A 19,607-nucleotide genomic window follows, 5' to 3' on the forward strand; every position below is an offset into this window, starting at 1 on the left:
TGAGTCAACTAATCAAGTAATTCTATTGATTAGTGTTTTATTTTCATTTCATTTTTTTGTAATTTGTTTGGGGATTTGCAAGCTGTTTTGCTACTTAACTGACTGTTACATTGTGATAGTGTTCAAAATTATTTGAGTTCAATTTTCTAATAATCATCAAGAATTTGCGGTTGTGAAATATATCTACAACCTCAATCAATTCCTGTCATGTCCTACATTGTTCTTTAACAGCAAAGCTGCAGGCTCTTCTGTGTAGAGATATATTTTTCATAAACAAATTGGCTTTCTATCAAATATCATACAATGTACATATAGACTAGTAAGTTATAAGACCATGGACTTCATCCTTCAGCCTTTTGGTATATGTTCTCCAGGTAGAACCTTTATAGGTTTTACAACAATTTTATAGTTTTCTGGATTTATTTTTATGTCCACCCAGAACTCTGCCAAGATGATCCATGAAAATCTGTCATATACCTTTCTTGAACTGAACCAATATCAAGAAGGTATTATCTTTTTTGCATAAACAGCAATAGAATGATGTTGGGGGTGTCAACTGAATCTAAGAATATCTTGCTGTTTGGTGATGAAGAACTATTATTGATGAAGGTCAAATCCAGAATGTAGCCTTGTTTCCATTGATTTTTGTTAAAAGAATGTGATGTGAAAGAGATGAAAAAGTAAATGTGACCAATATTTATACTTATGACCTTCACAGGTCTGAAAAGTAAAGCAAAGCTGAAGTAAGATCATAAGCACTGTAGTGCTTGCACTTAGCAACACTTTGCTTAACAAGTTGCCAATCAAAAAAACAAAACAAAACAAAAAACCCATCAAAACTCAAAACTCATGATTATCAGGATTGTCATGTAGTCTTTCCTGCTTGGGTGCGATGAAACCCTTCATAGATATCTGTTTTGCTGTTGGTAAACTGTTTCTATATAACTTCAAAACTGACTTCATGTTTCTCAAATTCCAGCTAAACCTAGTAAAATTTGTCATGAAAATATTCTGGAATACATCCCAAACCATGAGAAATGAAGTACTTACCACTGAGGAACAATTGGTTGAAAATCAAATTAGTGAGTGGCTGGCATTTGTTAATTTGATAAAATAGCCAGGTTATAAATAAACTCAAGCCTCACCCCCAAAGAAGATAAAAACTGAGGAAAAAGTAAAAAAAAAAGTAAAGGCAAGATATAAGCAATTTTGTGCCTGAAGATCAGTTGCAGAAATTATTTATGTCTATGTCTAGTTTAATGAAAAAAAGGACTAGGGGTGACATGATAGCAGTCTCCCAATATCTAAGGGGCTGCCACAAAAAAGAGAGGGTCACTCTACTCTCCAAAGCATCTGAAGGCAGGACAAGAAGCAATGAATGGAAACTAATCAAGGAAAGATCCAACTTAGAACTGAGGAGCAATTTCCTTACAGAACAATTAATTAGTGGAACGACTTGCATCCAGAAGTTGTGGGTATTCCAACATTGGAGGTTTTCAAGAAGAGATTGGACAACCATTTGTCTGAAATGGTATACAGTTTCTGCCTTAGCAGAAAAAAAATGTCCAAGGTCCTTTCCAACTCTAATCTGAAAAACAAAGATCAAGCAGAGATGGACAATTCTCTGTATTTATTAACCTCAAGAGTTGGTAGCAGAAAGAGATGATAGAGACTCCCTTAGAAAGACTATTGGAAATAAAAAAAAATTGTGATATATGTAGATATATATCAACATAACTGTTTTCATTTAATACAAGACTTCTTAAAATTGGGGAAGTTTTATATCTTTTATTTAATTGGTACAGTGGTTTATTAAACTTCAATATAAAATGCTGCTAAGTAGGGAACATTTTTGCCATTCTAAATTAAATTAGTAATGATATATTATAGCTCAAACGTGCTCCTCCAATGAAGCAAATTCTCCATTTCCTATTATTAAATTATCACTATTCCAATGGTTGGATAGCAAATCACTATACACAAATTCTAAATATAGCCCACCCTTTTGATTAGTTTATTTGCAATATTTAAAACATGAAAATTAATATTAAAATGTAATATTAAAACACAAAATATTAAAAATATTTAGAACATGAAAAATATATTTTACTACTATTCTGAATGTGTTTAAGCTAGAACTTTAATTGAGTTATGGTGTAATTTTATTCCACCAGTGCCATCTATTGGGGAAGTGTAATGGAATTATATATTTTAACAGTTCTGAAATGAATTTCAGTAAAACTAAACAGGGAAATTCTGTTGTAGGCACAAATGCATAATACAGTCAAAAAACAGTGCACATTTTCAAAAGAACCTAGGCCATTCATCAAAGTATTTAAAACCCAAAAACATACAGATAAAACGTACAGAAAACATTAAATAAATGTGTAGGTAATGGAATTATTTATTAACATGAAACTTATTTATTATAAATAAGCTTATTTATTCAGAATTTCAGCTGGTAAATATCAGAAATTTGTCATTCTTTAAGAACCTGGTGTCCTGAGCTGCAACTTGTTCCAAGGAAATAGGGCTTTTGCAAATAATGTTAGGTTGGGGATTGCAGGAATTGTATTTCAGTACATTTAGATGTCATCAGGTGGGAGGCGGTTATTTTGCAATAGCCAATGGATCAGTATCCATTGATAGATATCTGCCTCCAAAGAGCTAAATTTAACTGCTATAACTTGTGTTCTTTCAGTAACCCTGGGGGAAATATAACAAGATGAATGTCAACTAGATTGTTTTAAATGAAAACAAAATTCATTATCACCTATGTAAAAAAGCTATATGAAGAGAGTCAACTAAAGTAATGCAGTCATTATGAACAACTATTTAAGTGGTCAATTTAAATGAAAACAGGAAAAAGAGGATTAAAAGTTTTCCTAAGAGATTTCATGGTTTGATGGAGTATTATTCTTTGTACACTTAAAAAGCAATGCAATTTAAAGAGCTGAGAAAAGGCCTCCAAGCAAGTATAAAAATGTATATATCTACAAGTTAGCCAAAAATGAAGCCACAGACTTCTTAGCTTGATAGAGAACAGGGAAATAGGAAACTCTGAGTGGCAGGTTTCTATTTATTTCCAATATGATAAGCCATTTTTGGTTTAAGTGCTCTCACAGGATTAAAATCCATATTGTCTTCTTAAAGTAATTACAAAATGTGAGAGATGCCAGGGTAGTAGACCATTCTAAAATAAAAACAGATTATAATAAGTGAATAGCTACACAACTGCTGAATACTTGATAATTTTAATTTATATATATTTTAATGGCATAGAAGCCAAGAGGATTCTTTTAAAAAGAGAACCCTGAAAGATTAATTAATTAAACTTTGTTCCTCAATTTGTTGTGATAAATTTTATTAAAATAAATTGATATGTCATCATTTACAAAGTTATTAGTTCATATTAATTTGTGTTAAACTGCCAGTGAAGACATGTTCATATTTTTATCCTATGATCATAATTTTGATACCAGGTTATGTGGTCCTTATATTTTTATGGGGTTTTTTTCAAGGAAAAGTCTATATGGTATCTTGAAATGTATTTCAATTTATAGATTTTCCAGGAGTTAATAAATTTTTAGTGATTATTCTTGGGCTGGGATCAAGGAAATCCAAGTTCAAATTCACCCTCAGCCCTGAATCATGTTCACTAGTTGACTTTGGGCCAGGTACTCTCAGATTATTTTTGAGGAGAAAAAAATGGTAGAGGAAGTGCAATTTTGACAGTAGAGAAATATAGACAGAAATATAACAAACGAATCAAGTATGCAAATAAACAAATATTTTATATACCATCTGGTATTCAAGGCAGCTACAGTAAAATAAGAGGGTGTGATGGCTCAGTGGTTAAAGATGCTGAGCTTTTCAGCTGGAAAGCTGACAGCCTGGGTATGAAACCTTAGTGCTGCGCAATGGGGTGAGCTCCTCTTACCTGTCACAGCTCTTCCCACCTAGCAGTTCAAAAGCATGCAAATGCAAACTAGATAAATAGGTACCACTTCAGTGGGAAGGTAATAGCATTCATATGCCTTGGCATATAGTCATGCTGGCCACATGACCATGGAAATGTCTTTAGACAACGCTGGCTCCCTTGGCTAAGAAACAGATATGAACACCAACCACCTAGAGTCAGAAACGACTGGAAAGTAGAAACCTTTACCTTTTTACAGTAAAATAACTGTGTTTACCCATCCCTTCTGGTCTGGGAGGGGGCATGCTTTAGACTCAGTCAGCTAAGAAATGTCGGCTGGCAGGACCCAAGAAGAGAGCCTTTTCTGTTGTGGCACCAGACCTATGTAATATCATCCCCCCAGATATTAGATTGGCCCTATCCCTATTGGTGTTTAGTAAGACACCGAAGACGTGGCTTTATGCTTGAATGTGGGACTCCAGATATGGGACCATGCCCATTTTTTGGTTATCCTGTCTACTTGTTCGCTTTTATAAACTTTTGGCTGCTATTAGTTATTCTTTTTATATTTGTTTTTATTTTTAATACTTTTAGCTACCCAAAGACATTTATGTGAGATGGGCAGTCATGTAAATCAGGTAGGTAGGTAGGTAAGTAGGTACAGACAGATTTCATAATATCTATGATCCCTTCCGCCATTAGCAACCTTACTGTGGAAAAATAAAGCCTTACACACTTTCTTAAAAATCCAAAAAGTTAGGGAGAACTCATGGCCTGTTGGGTGATTTTTAGAGACATTTCTTCACCAGATTCCTTGATGCCTTCAACAATGACAGAGATTCTAACGTACTGCCTTCACTGGAAAACTTCTTAAAAATTTGGGGAGATATTCAAAGAAGTATCTGCCTTGGGAGAGCCCATATTGAGCGATATATAACACAGGTAAACATCAGGAGCTGACCACAGGAAATATTTTATGAGATTCAGTATTGTGTCATAAAATGTTTTATAAAATTTGTCAAATTTAAATTCCGCGGAAATCATGAATCCTGGATTTTAGATGCATTCTGTAAGTTAGCCCACTTGAGTTAGCTTGATTCAAAAATTCAAAAGATTTACCCAGTTAAAAATTACACTTAAATAGGAGAATTTTAGTAGTATGTAGACAACTAGCAGTTTATGACTTAATATAATACTGCTTTTGGTCCACCTTCTGAGTTGTTTTCAAAGGCAGCCCCATGTAGACTATGCTACAATAGTCTATTTGTGAGTTGGAAAGGACATGAATTATTCCTGGTCCCCAAAGACTTGTAATTGACAGCAGTCAAAGCTGAACAAAGCCCCAGTTGGCCATAGCCTCCACCTTCATTTGTCAATAAATAAACAATATATATCACACTAATTAAATGAAATAGTCACAGCGAGATATTGTGTGAATGTGATATACAAAGGCACCTCTCTACAGATATGGAACAAAATATTATGTTGCTGCCCTAAGCAAAATCTAACTTTACCCAAAAATATAAGAAGTATTATGGACTTCTGAGATGCAACCTTTTCATGTTACAGGTTGTTGTTATCATTCTACCTATTGTCACCTTCAGTTTACAAACTGATTTCTCTTGACTTCTCACACCCAATTCTTTTACACTAATCAGTATTTCATTTATCAATATATAAAGATAAAGGACATTTATTTTGTTCACTTTAAAACTACTACTATTTAATTCCGGATCAAGCATATAACCAGCAAGTAGGAAATAAAAGAGAATAACTGCCAAGCTTGTTGGCAAGATCTCAGGAGAATTTTCTGGATGCTTGGTATGGCATGGGTTGGCTAGGCTCTAGGATTATACTTAGCTTATGGCTCTCCAACAGACAACAGTGTGGCTAGATGCAAATCTTTACTACATCTAGAAACAAGCTGCTTATACAGTAGATATATATTTTTATCATGAAGTTCCAATTCTGCCTAATACCCACTACAGTTTAATTTTGGCACTTCTTTATTTCATCTTTCTCACGTTTTTTTCTCCCTGAAGTTATTACCTGTCTGTCATGCAAAACTCTGTCTCTCAAATAAATCCCTACAATAACTTTTTATCAGTTTCCTTAATTTAATTTAATTTTTGTTTCTTCTCTAGTTTATATTTGGTACATGTTTAAAGCTCATTTTTAAGCAGTCTTCCAAGAATGCAGCTCATTTAATGCTTTGAAGAAGTTTTTTGTGTGTACTAACATGCTTTTAGAACTGTCTTCTCTGAATGTGTTGCACAATCCTATTCTCTATCAATGTGTTTGTTTTAATGTCACATTTAAGATGTATCTACAACAATTTTGAAAAGAATGCTATCGTTCTAGGAATTAGCTTTGGTTTGTCAAGAGCAGATTATGCCAAACTAGGTTAATTTCTTTCCATTAGAGAATTGACTCGTTTGGTAGACTAAGGGAATGCTATGGATGTAATACGTCTTGATTTCAATAAAGAATTTGGCAAGGCTGCTCACAATACTCTTGTGAAAAAAATGCATATTTGTGGGCTGTATGGTACTGTCATCTAGGAAACTTGCTACTGCTTGAACAACCATACCAAGCATGTTCTTAAGTACTTCTGCATTGTCCTGGAGGGAAGGATCAAGCTACCATCCTTGGCCAAGGATTATTCAATATTTTTATAGAAACTGGAGGGGAAAGGTATCAAATCCGTAGAAGACATTAAACTACAGAAATTGGCTAACAACCCAGACAATATATACATAGTTCAAAAGGCTTGTAATTGGGTCATTTCCAACAGGTGACATTAGCAATCACAGGTCAAATGTATTGGTGCAGAGATGTTGAGAACTGGCTTGATAGTAGTGCATATCAGAAGAATACTAGTGGACTAAGCTGAAGATATAGGGTATAAGGCAGCAACTAAAATGTCTATGACATCTTCAGCTGCCTAAATGCTAACATGAATCTAAATCATGGGAAATAATTACTCTGTGTTGGTTAGGACATGATCATATAGTGGATTTTGGATTTATGATAATGTGGTAGATCCCAGGTACAACACTTTAGTAGGGAAGTAGGGAACAATGTTCAGAGGATTAATACCAGAATAAGGTATTTAAAACCAAGCTTAGAAGGAATAATTAATGGATCTGGACAGCTTGCAAAAGAGCTGGTTAAGAAGAGATATGAGAGCAATCTAAAGATAATGAAAAGGTTCCAAGGGATAGGTCTATATTCTGTAAAAATGCAAGAGGACAAGGATCAAATGGTTTGAAATAATAGGAAGAATTTCCTAAGAGTAAGAGCTAATAAGCAGTGGAACAGTCTTAGAACAGTGGTGGATTTTTAATTGTTGGAGATAGCTATGTACAAGCTAGATGGCTATTTATTGGGAATGATTTAATGGATTCTTCCCTGAGCATGAGATTAAACTAAACAACTTTAAGTCCTCTTCCAAGTCTTATATCAGGCATATCCAACTTTTTAGCTTGCCTGGGTCTCATGGAGTGAAGAATTGTCTTGGGCCGCACATAAAATATATAATATAGATCAGGGCTTTTCAACCAGTGGTACGGGTACCACCTGTGGTACATTGGCACTTGGCAGGTGGTACGCGAGCATCCTAGAAAAGTAGTGGGGGAGGGGAATGAGCTGAACCGGTGGCAGCACCGCACAAGCCTGAGCGAGAGACGGCTGGAGCTGCAGGGCTGTCAGGGCTCAGCGGAAGCGCCAGGATCAGCACCAGGCTCCAGCTGGTGAGCGCTTCTTCTGCTGAGCCCAGAAGAAGCGCCGATCAGCTGGAATGTTGCAGCCTCTCCAGGGTCTTGTGATTTACATTCAGATGCTTGGCAACCGATTCATATTTATGACGGTCACAGTGTCCCAGGGTCATGTGAAGTGACCAAAACCTGCTGCAACACCCAGCAGATGGGGGGAATAAAAACCAAACACCCCCCCACCCCACCCCCGCTGCCAATCCTCAAAAGAAATGCTCACAACAATGAAAACCTCGGACAGGAGGAAGAGCGCCGCTGGGTGGGCAGGCAGGTGTCTTGCTCGGCTGTGGCTTGGGGGGCACTTTTTTCAGTGCCATTGTAACTTCGAACAGTCACTAAGCAAACTGTTGTAAGTTGAGGACTACCTGTACTTTATCACTTTTTTCCTTTTTTTTTGGTCATCAAGTTTTTGACATCTTGCTAGGCGACTGGTGGTACTCGGATGCTGCCATATCCTACAAGTGGTACAATGGGTGAAAAGGTTGAAAAGCCCTGATATAGATAACGTATATAAATATGCATAATATTATTAAAAGTTTACAATCTTGTGGGCCATATTACTAGTTGTCCAGGGCTGCATGCAGCCCTAGGATCATGGGTTGGATATGCCTTTCTAATATTCTGTGAATGTTTGTGCCTAAAATTATTTTACATTTAAAAACAGTCTATTTTTAAATAAATCCTGTAATAGAACTCAAAATAAAAATTAAACATTTAATAATTTGATGAAATTTTTCCTATAAATTCTAATGTACTATCAGTGGACACTGTGGTTTCTAAAGAACCTCCAAGGCAGATTTTGAGGGCACGAGAAATATAGTAGGAGGAAGAACAAGAAAATTCATGCTATGTAGTATCTTGAAAATAAAAAGTTATATTAAAATACAATGGTTAGGGTACAAAGAAACATGTGACTGATCCTTGAGCTATAGGTTTTTATGTTGGTTCACCTTTTTTATAGTATTTTTGAGAGAGAGGATGTTTAGAAATCTGCTATTTGCCTCAGAAGTAATCTCTTCAAAAAAGAGAAAATGAGCATATAATTTTAATCTAAGGAAATCTTCACATTCCCTCATGTTCAGCAATGAATAAAAAAAATTAAGTATTTACTAGCTTGGGTTCTATGTGAATGAGAGAGATGTTCTCCAAAATGTGCAGCAGCAACCTCTTGTGGTCTGAATAAAGCAATGTATCCATAAGAACAGGAATGAATATGAATATATTACATGCATAATGTCTAAGTTAAAACATCACATGTGAAATATTTTTCTTGTATAGAAAATAACTCACTAACGTAGAATTTTATGAAACATAACTTTTTCTTTGACTTACTAAGCGCAGCTGGCAGATATTTCAAACAGAAACTATCTTAGCACAGAATATATAAGGAATTTTTTCTACCTTAATGGGTCAGATGAAGTTTATTGCAGGGACCAAATCAATCTCTTCAACAAGTTGTAGTATAAGTACATTGGCAAAGTACATTATGTCATAGTTAAAAAAAAGTTGCAGCTTGAAACAATAAGCACCGTACTTTGCTTTTTCAAGCTTTGCTCTTAAAGCTTTAGAAGGTATACATTATCTGTTATTTATACTCTTTTCACAGAAAAAGTCTTGCTAGATACTTCAGTACTTTAGTGTAATGGTTATAAATATGATTATGAACTTTCATTAATATGGAATTCTGAATAATGAACATGAAAGCTGCTAAGTGTGTACGCTTAGAAAGCAGATTTTTCTCACATGAGGCTAGTCTTTGAGCTGCTTTGTCATATATACATATAGTAACTAACATTTGTTATTTTTCTTTGCCTTTTTCTAACTATTATGCCAGAAGGTTTGTGGGATATGCCCAACTCTCAGGCTGATGTTTATCTACGAGTAGTAGGAATTGGCAGAAATTAGCAATTGTTTAATATCTACTAAATATATCACCAATTCTCTGCAGGCCTAATACTATAGAAATTTGCTTCTGGCAAATTTACAAAAACCCCAATGGTCCCTTCAAAAAAGAAAGCTTCTGTAAGAGTGGAATTGACTAGTGAATAATTTATTATGTAATGTATTTGTCAAAAATAAAAGAAAGAAAAACATTTCCAATTATTTTTAAATGGAAATATTATATTCTTGGGCTTTTTCTCCAATCCTCATTCATTCATTCATTCCTAGAAATATTGTCTCCAGTTTTAAAAAATATGCATTGTAAAATTAACTACTAAGCTATATTTGCTCAATACATTACTTCACCCAGTGTAATAAGTAACACTTGTCAAAACTTTAAAGATTACCCCCTCCCTCCCAGTTGACATTGTTCAACAACTACCCAATGGTAAAGAATTCTGAATATATAATGTGTCATATGTATATAAAGCACTATTATTTGTACCTCTGAAGAATTAAAAATCCTTGGGTGGCATTGATGCAACAATCCTATGCAGCTAGTATTACAAACTGCAAAGGTTCATTGATTAAACCAAAAGGACAGAATTTCTTCACTGCTTTGTTCTTAAATGATTCTAACTTAAATATTTATTAATATATTAGTAACTATCTTTATCCTTCTACAGACATCCCTAAATGGAAACAATATATTACAAGTCAATGATATAATCTTATAAGATTATCAGCATTTTGTCCACTGTGTTATTAGTTTACTAGACAAATAAATTAAAATATAGAAATTTATGTTACTCCATTTCCCCAAAAACCTATTCCCATAATACTTTGTGAACTTGTAAACAAAGCTATATTTTAAAAGATTTTTAAATAATCATGTCTACTTAAAAAAACATTGCATACACTATATTTCACATCACTATTTTTGAAATGATATTTCAAGCTTCTCTTTGAAATTAAACACATTTTTCTATATATTTTCATTTTTAGAGATAATAAATTATTAAAAGATTTTTTTTTAGTTTTAGTAACACATTTTAAAACATAATATTAAAAGTGCAAATAAGTAAAAACAAAACTGTTTTCTGTTCTTCAATATCAAAACAAAACAAATAAGATCAACTTACTCTAATATAGACTTGCATCGTTTCCTTTTCTTTTTGTGGATTTCGGTACTTCTCATAGAAGTCTCGTCGCTTCTTTGTATCTTTTGGAATTTTGTCTTTTCTCTCTTTTTTTTCTGCAGGTTCATCTGAGCTATCTGGAGACGGCTGTATTTGAGCTTTTGTCTTTTCAACCTCAATATAATTCTCATTCGGATTCAGTACTATCACTCCATAGCCTTCCTGTTTCAGATGAAAGGGGGAAAAGGATTTATTGGTTCAAATGTATTGACTGAAGTGATTTTCATAGCACTGATAAAGGAAGTAGCAGTTGCATTTCTTTTATGTTTGTGTCCAAATTTACAATGACCACTTCTGTTTATTTGTTTGCCTTGCTCCTGACATTGTAAATCCATACAGTGATTTACGCAGTTCATCAAAAAATTGTGAAACAACTTCCTCCACACTGGATTTCAAAATTACCAACTTGATGCTTAATTAATAAAAAGCGTTACATGTAGGTTGCTTATTGATTGCAAAAGGATTTAGCAAACTTCAGAGATTAAACCATTAAACATTTGTTCAATTAAAAAGTTATAGCAGCAATAACAATGAATCCATTTCAATTGTAATTATTTGATACTGCTTGAACTCAATGAATTAGTTACAAGTTTAGACATAAGCAATTTTATTGGAATTAAAAATGCATTTAAAAGACTTGAGACAGGAAAAATATTAGATTCTTCTCAGAGAATAAAAATTATTAATCAATAAGGAACATACTGGGAGAGAATCTGAAATTTGAGACATTTTGTTCATATCAAAGAAAATAATCCTCATAAAAGAAAGTAAGAGACGTCAAATCCACATAAACCAAATCCAGTTGCCAACTTTATTTCAAAATTTCTTTATAACTTTTCAGGAAAAAATATACTAAAATAAAATAATTTTTTATCTACTTAAAATAAAATCTTCACTTGAATAAAAGAAGTCCACCTATGTAGATGATCAATGCTAAGTAAATCTCTGACAATAACAAAAGATACTTTATTTGGTGTTGCTTTATTCTAATCTGTGTAGCTATTCAAAAACCTTGTAATGCATTGTGATAACTGTCAGGTAGACAGATTGTCACTTGGTGCTTTTCTACAGTTGGACACACTCGACTAGCTATTAAAATCACATTTGAAAAAAGTTCTTACTCTTCCTTGTGCCTGTACAAGTTTTCACGCCCTTCTCAAATTTCTACTATACCTTCTCCTCCCACCAAAACTAAGTTAAAGAACACTGTTGCACTCTGTTAAGCAGGGTGAATTAGAGGCATTCAGTTCACTGTCTATGGTATAAGGGAACATGGTAAAAAGGTCACCTTAGGTCAAAGAGAAAATTGCCGCTTTCTAGATTCTGTACCATGAGTAAGTGATCTCCTGTCATTTTTTCCTCCTGTCATTTTTTTCCCTACAGTTTTCTGTTCAGCATGAACTCTATATACTGTATGCTTTTAGAAAACATTAATGTATTAAATTAATATTATACTACAGTTTCTATAAAAATAAACTCAATTGAAATTTGTATTAAAATCAGGATTGGGACTTTTATTTTTTAAAATATAATACATACATTGAAAAACAGATTCCTGCCTTCATGATTACTAATAATAGAACATTCTGAAGAGACTGTTTTAAATAATTGCTTCCTTCCCCCAAGAAAAACTTGTACATGTGCATTCAGTATCTTAGTTTGCTGGTCCTGTTTGTGACTTGAATTTTTTTTTCCTTTGCAGATATGCCTTATATTGATTCATGTTATGTTCTATACAATGCAAGATGTAAAATTCATGTATTTGTTATTATTTTTACAGATATTAGTGAAACTGAAACCATGTTCATTTTTTGCTACTCTCAAAAAAACCACAGACACACATAAATCATCAAAGAAGTAAAATTTGTCTAAGTTATTGATTATGTAACTGAAAATTACATGACTCATTTGTCCAATTTTATGAGGACATAATGTCAATTTTTCACAGACACATCAACAGATGAAAAATGAATCCATTTAAAAATCTCAGCTACATAAATAAATTAAAGGATTTTTACCAATTAAGTTTAAATAGCACAAACCATCCTTTGACATGATTTAAAAACTTTTTTAATATACTGTATTTATTAAAGTAAAAATAAAATTAACATAATAAAATTTCAGGAGAATATATAATATGTTTTATGGTGGGTTTTTTTTTAAAAAAGTTCATTATAATCCTTGTTAGGAGAAAGTTGACATTATGTCATACTCTTTTCTTCATTTGTCTTCAGTCACTTCCCCTAAATAATATGAGAAAAAATAGAAAAAAATAGATAATGAATAATAGACAAAACTTGAATACATGAAAGGAGGTAGAAATACAACATAATATATATATATAACTGGAATAGAATTTAACTTCTATCAATGCTGTTAAAGTGAGACCAACCTAGCATTATCATAAATTAATTTTGCATTTGACAATATGACCTTTTGTTTTCTTTTCACCTTAAAAGATTTACATATTTTTAAATTTTATCAGAATGTATTTAAATTTTAACCTGCATTCTTTATTAATGAGACTTTTAAAATTAGCTCCATTTTAATGTCAAAATGACAGGAAACTAATTTTGGCACATCATCAATACATTCAGAATGTAGAGACCAACTTAAACAAAGACTTATGCAGTCACAAATAATACACATCTATACTTTGTTAAAATAATCCTTAAAATCAATAATATACATTTTACAAGCTGATATGATTTAGATTCTTAGAACATCTGCTTCCTCAGATGTGCATGCCTACTTAACTCTATATCAACTAATTAACAATTTGCCTTGAAAATAAATGGTATAATTGAAGCATTAAATGTGAAAAATATATCTGAAATGAAATACATCTACAATATAGTACATTACTCATACTATTTTAGTTAAATGTTTTCAGAAATGTGTAGAAAAAGCATTCAACTATCTGTAGAATACAGCATTCAACAAGTTTCAAGTTCATCTGCACAAATTAGTAAAATTAAATAACTAGTCATTAAAATTAAATAAACTAACTAGTCTCTACTAAAGTTAGTCTTTAGTAAATTTTGAGTCCTAACTGATTATCAATTGGATAACCAATTTTATATAATTCATGCATTCCAAAAATCTATCCAATAAGATTATATTTACTGTATGCTATACAATTATAGCTGTATGATTACAAAATCTACTGGATTTTTGCTAACAAGTTAAAATTCTTGTCAATTATTTCAGAAACTGTTTAAAGGATGGACTTAATTTCCAATCTTATACACCTGCTTATTCATTCATTTTGATTAATTTTGATGATTAAATTACAAGCAAGCTTAGAGAAATGTCAAAAAAATACTTATAATACCAAGACTTTTTGTATCTTAGATAACAGGAAATTCATGAGCATGCTTGGTAGTAAAATATGATATCAATAAGAAATAAAATCCTAATAACATCTTCTACTACTGTGTACAGATACAAAACCCATATAGAATAAAATATAGACAGCAACAGCAAAAATATTTGAGATATATTCAGGAACACAAGAAGGCTCTTATGTCTGCTGAAATGAATAATGAGCTAAAAGCGTTCAGCACAGCATATTAATCCACTAGGATAGCATGCTGTATATGATCAGAGAGGTCAGGAACCTAGAGTGGAATATATTGACCTATGTGTCTATCTTTCTGGCTTGTAAGTAAAAATCTGTAACACATAATTTTCTTGAGCTTTATCAATCTGATTTAAAAAACAAAAAACTATTTAAAACATTTGAAGCACAATCAAGTTAGTTCTGCAGGGAAAGGAATCCTAGGAGTTTAGATTAGTAACCTAGATCTATGCATGTTTAAAATGGTCATAGGAATGACTATTCATTGTTTTTAAAGATGTATGATCTGTTTATTTCCTATCTTTTTCATGAGAAGGGTACCTATGTATCACTGTTGCAACAACCTAGATGCAACAGTAGGATGAGGTCATGACAACCAATCAGAAGTCACTAGTGAAGCGTAAAAGTAAACATAGCTGTTGGAGATGCAGCTCAGCTTGAAAAATGCCCCCTCCATTATTTGAGCAATTTTCTCAAGACGTGACCTGAGACTGAAATGCCTAAAATGTCAGTTGACTTCTTTTTGTATTTTCACCCAATGTGCATTTTGGCAACTGCACCCTGCTAACACTTTGTAATATTTTCATCCCAGTTACACCACATCTCTTAGGCTCCTGCATTCCACTTCTGTGTCCAAGTGTATAAAAATGCTATATTACTGCCAAACTTCATATTGCTCCACAAAGTTTCCAACTTAAAATAGCTCATCAAGTTAGGCAAGAAAAGAAAACATGCCACAAAAAGTTTTTAGGGGACCACCTGTTGTCTATTATTTTTACATAGCACTTACTCATAAATCATAACACAGGGTAATTAATCAAGCTGTCAAAGAAAAGGTCAAAGGTTACACAGGGGAGTCAGAAGGTCATTCATGGGCTGATAGAGGTCAGGGTCACACCACATTCCTCATTATCAAGTTGGGATGAGAGACGACCCAAGCAAACAAAAGTGAAAGCAGATGGAGAAGTGAGTGGATAAAAAAGAAAGAAAACTTGACAAACAAAAAGAAAAGCGAAAGAAGAGTGTCAGCTGCCTTCAAATAAAGCATAGAATAGAACCAAAACACACTGGAATGTGCTTAGAAATGTTCTATGTAACATAAAGAAACTAAATTTTCATTTTTTAAATTTCATATAGTTTAGATGTTTTGATGGAAATAAACAGCATCACTACATGTTTTGATTACTTCATACAATATTCAACAATTACAAGCAAAGCAGATAAAGAAATTATGTTGAACATGATCAATTTTCCCCACCTCCACTTTCTGGGTATAGCCTATAGAACCATAATTGTATTTGTATAAAAAATAGTATTGAAATTATACTCTTCAAAACCACAAATGTTCATTACCCCAAAGCATCATAAAAGTCCTTCTGGATGACACAAGAGTTATAAAATATTCTATCATTACACTGACCTGAATTAGATGCAGAATAGTGTGCAAAATTAGCTGTCACCCTTTCCTCAAAATCTTTGCTAATCTCATTTTGAATGTTTGCAGCTTTATCAACACATGCATCAATGTCAGCTCCTTGGTTACTGAACCGCAGTACTTGGAAGAAGATATAATTAAAATGTTTTGGCACAGAAAAGGTGAAATTGTATCTTCCCGTATTCCCCAAGGACTCTGTAAAACATGTAGGATATATTGACAAACACACACCCTTGTCTAGAGCCCTGACATTCCAGGTCACCAACTGCTATTTATTTCAGAACATTTGCACTTACCCATACAATCACCTGCTGTGTTACTAACTTTTAATGGCTGTTGAAAATTTAAAACTAAACAAAAAAAGTTTCAGTGCCTGATAACTTTATTTAAATGTATTAAATGTCTCTGTTATCTGGTTTTTGGTTTTATTTTTCCCTTTGTATTTTACCATAAACACTTATACATTTAAATTGCTATAAATTATATATATAGTTCATGAAACTTTATCAAATACAATAAATCTTAGATAAGATACTGCCACAAAATTTTCACAATTATACAATTCATATTAAAAACAATACTTTATTATTAATTATTATCAAAGTATAGACAAAAGACAAGATCTGAGAACTCTAAATCTTTTTAAAGAACTTATAAATAAATTTCAGCTAACTCTAATCTTAATTTCTACTACATGGGCAAAATAAAAATAATGAAAAGATACATGCTGTCAGTTCTAATAGGAATAATCTCATAACATACAGCATACTACTGTAATAATTAAGAAGTTTAATTTTATGGGACTGAGACATCACTTGGATTCAAAATAAAATGATGGAACTTAACTCACCGCTGTTACATTTTTAGAACTGGATATAAAAATATTGAGTTAGTACAGCTTTATAAAACATGAAGATTTATAGATACAATGTTTTAAAAATATAAAACATGGGTGTATTTTAAAGTAAACAAAAATGCATTGATTAGTAAATAAGATGTGGTTTTCCTTAATCTCAAGATAGCTACATATTTACATATTATAGAATACTTCGTGCAAAAATATGCTGAGTGCCTCAGTTTGAGCAACAGTTCAAATACAGCAGATATTCAAGGAAAACATTACTGTCTATTAAGTGCTGATATACAACATTTATTATAAAGATTGGTTTATATTTCTTGCTATAAATATGAAGTTTCTCACTTTGATTATCTCTTCTACCATTGCTCCTGAAATGGCCTTAAACAAGCTCATTACAATACAAAATCTTTACTTTGATCTTTGGCCAGCATAAAACCACTGTTTTTCATTCAGCCTTAAGCCTCAGCCTTCAACTTTGGAACAATGTAAGCAATATTATGTTTGAAATGTCTTGAATTCTGAACGCTTCAAGCTCTAAAAGCTCAGTTTTGACCTTAAGGATGTGTTCTGATACTATTCCTAGCATCCAGAATAGTCAGAACAGGATTGAAACACTTCTAATAAGGTCAGGGCAACCTATTTTAAATTCAAAATGTTTCATGTTTGAAATACCTGGCACATTTCTAAATGTAAGAATATTGCAGTATGGCTGTACAACTGTAGATTTATGGATATACAATGAATTGATGGATTATAAAGATATTATTAGTTTTACTGGAAAGAAGCTATAAAGAATCATATATTTAAATATATATGTTTCATTGTCATAAGTAGAAACATACACAAGAGTCATACTCATAGTTTTACCTTATCAATGGTTCCCTTGGTAAAAAAAACAAAATATCTTTACATTCCATGGATTCACCAGCAGAAATTGGAATAAAGGTAAATTCTAGATGCATTCTAAGAATAACTTGAATATTTCTAATATGTGAAGTCATACATACTAATGACAAAAATGATGTGTGATATTTGAAAGGGTTTTCAGATAGTTGAAATGCCTGAGAAAGAAACACCCTTCCTAGTGTTACAATTGCAAACTGTGACAAATACCTATGTTGAATATTATAACCAGCCAGTATTTTTTCTTCCTAGCATTTTCCGCTTTTTCTTTTTCAATCAACTGACCTTTGATCCATTGGTTACAACAAGAATTGACCAATCGGCTTGTCGTATGAATCTGATGTCATAGATTGAGAGATAATGGTTGGCCCAAATTCACCCAGCTGGCTCTCATGCGTAAGGCAGAACTAGAACTCACAGTCTCCTGGTTTCTAACCTGCTGCCATAACCACCTCAGACCAAACTGCCTTTTTTTTTTCCAGGATATGGTTGAGAGGTTTTAGCAGTTCAGCTCAATCAAGTATATTCAGTGTTTTCCTTTTTCCCAAATTGACATTAGGTATTCCACAATTCAGTGTTTTGCATGCTTATTACTTCTATTATCTTTTTTTTTTTAAATGTGACTTTTGCTGATTCAGTAGCAACTTTTCAGGACTGAAGAAACTTCTTGTATGAGAAGCAAAACATTTTCAAAGAAACCCCCCCCCCCCCAAAAAGCATCTTTTGAAAAGCATCTTTGGGTTTTCGGGACTCACACTAGGTTCATAGTTAGAAATAATAAGTAGGCCTTACAACCAAACACATGGTATATTTTCATTGTCTAATGGGAAAAATGCTTCTTTTAAGAATTTCATCTCTCTTGTCCTCCTCTGGACATTATTTGGCTACTACTTTAGGATTTATCAGGCCATTCCAACCTACTCTTTCTTGAAATATTCTTGCTTTTTCAATTTATATTCCATGTATAGACATATTAAATCTTGTTATTCTTGTTCTATTTTTTTCTAATGCATAGATATTTTACAATATCAGGAATCATTCAAGACAAATTCTGCTATTTCACTTGGAAGCAGGGAGAAAGCATTTGATTTCTAAACTGGTATTTATTCATCTTAATTTAGTTTTAAAGGTAAAGTTCAATATCAATATGCAGATGAAAAAGTCTGTTTCTCTGACAGAAAAAGCTAAAACAGTTAAATTGCATGCATTGTCAGGCCTCTAATATCTTTATTCTAAAATTAAATGACTGGGGGGAAGTTCAACATAGTATCTGTACACTTTTCTCAGCCACTATATTCCACAAACAGAATATACATCCAGCTACAGGCAGTCTTCTTCAATTTGCAAAGTTGTATGTTGTGGTGGTTATACATTTGCTGATTTTTATATGATTGCTTTGCTGTGTGATCTACACAAGAATCAGAAAATGCATAGTCAGAAAGTTTAGCCTTCCACACTGTAAAGAGTCTGCTCTCTTTACTTTCTTTCTGATATCTGTTCTACATATCTCATTTCCACAAGAGAGATCAATGGTAGAGATCAACTAAAAGGAGAAGAGAACAATACCAGCAACTGTTTGCACACACAAATACTGTCAGCATATACATTTTCACACAATCAGCACCTGCCCATTCGACACACATCAGCCCCTGCATCCCAATTTTGTGCAGTGAGCTGCCCCCAATTTAAACTAAGTGGGAAAGAATTAATCACACAGATTAGGCAGATCATAACATCAAAACACATATACAATACTTCAGAGCAATATGCAATGATTGCATAACTAAATATTTCAAATTATAGTCATAAGTATAATTAGGCATCCTTTTTGGAAAAAAATAAAATGGGATTAAAGTAACAATTGTCTAACATTCAGTAATATGCAGAAATCCATTAAACCTATATGAGTTTATTTAAAATCTGCTGAAATGTCTACGTTAGGTTTCCTTATTATTTTTCCTTAAGCAAATATAGCACCTGCACTCAGGATTCATATTAGATTCAGGCTATTTGCATGAAAGGTCTGCATATATATTTTATTAAAATCAACATGGAGAA

The 19,607-nt window shown here is 32.8% G+C and overlaps 1 protein-coding gene across 1 annotated transcript in view; it reads right to left on the reverse strand.

Moving 5' to 3' along the window:
- FAM172A (family with sequence similarity 172 member A) overlaps nt 1–19,607 on the reverse strand; it is a 145,755-nt gene that overhangs the window by 52,743 nt on the left and 73,405 nt on the right. Inside the window, exon 7 of the mRNA XM_015812676.1 lies at nt 10,716–10,934. Coding sequence (XP_015668162.1) covers nt 10,716–10,934 — 219 coding nt within the window. The remainder of the gene's footprint in view (nt 1–10,715; nt 10,935–19,607) is intronic.

Source organism: Protobothrops mucrosquamatus, unplaced genomic scaffold (genome assembly GCF_001527695.2).
Source record: "Protobothrops mucrosquamatus isolate PMUCROS unplaced genomic scaffold, P.Mucros_1.0 scaffold106, whole genome shotgun sequence".
Classification (NCBI taxonomy): Eukaryota; Metazoa; Chordata; class Lepidosauria; order Squamata; family Viperidae; genus Protobothrops; species Protobothrops mucrosquamatus.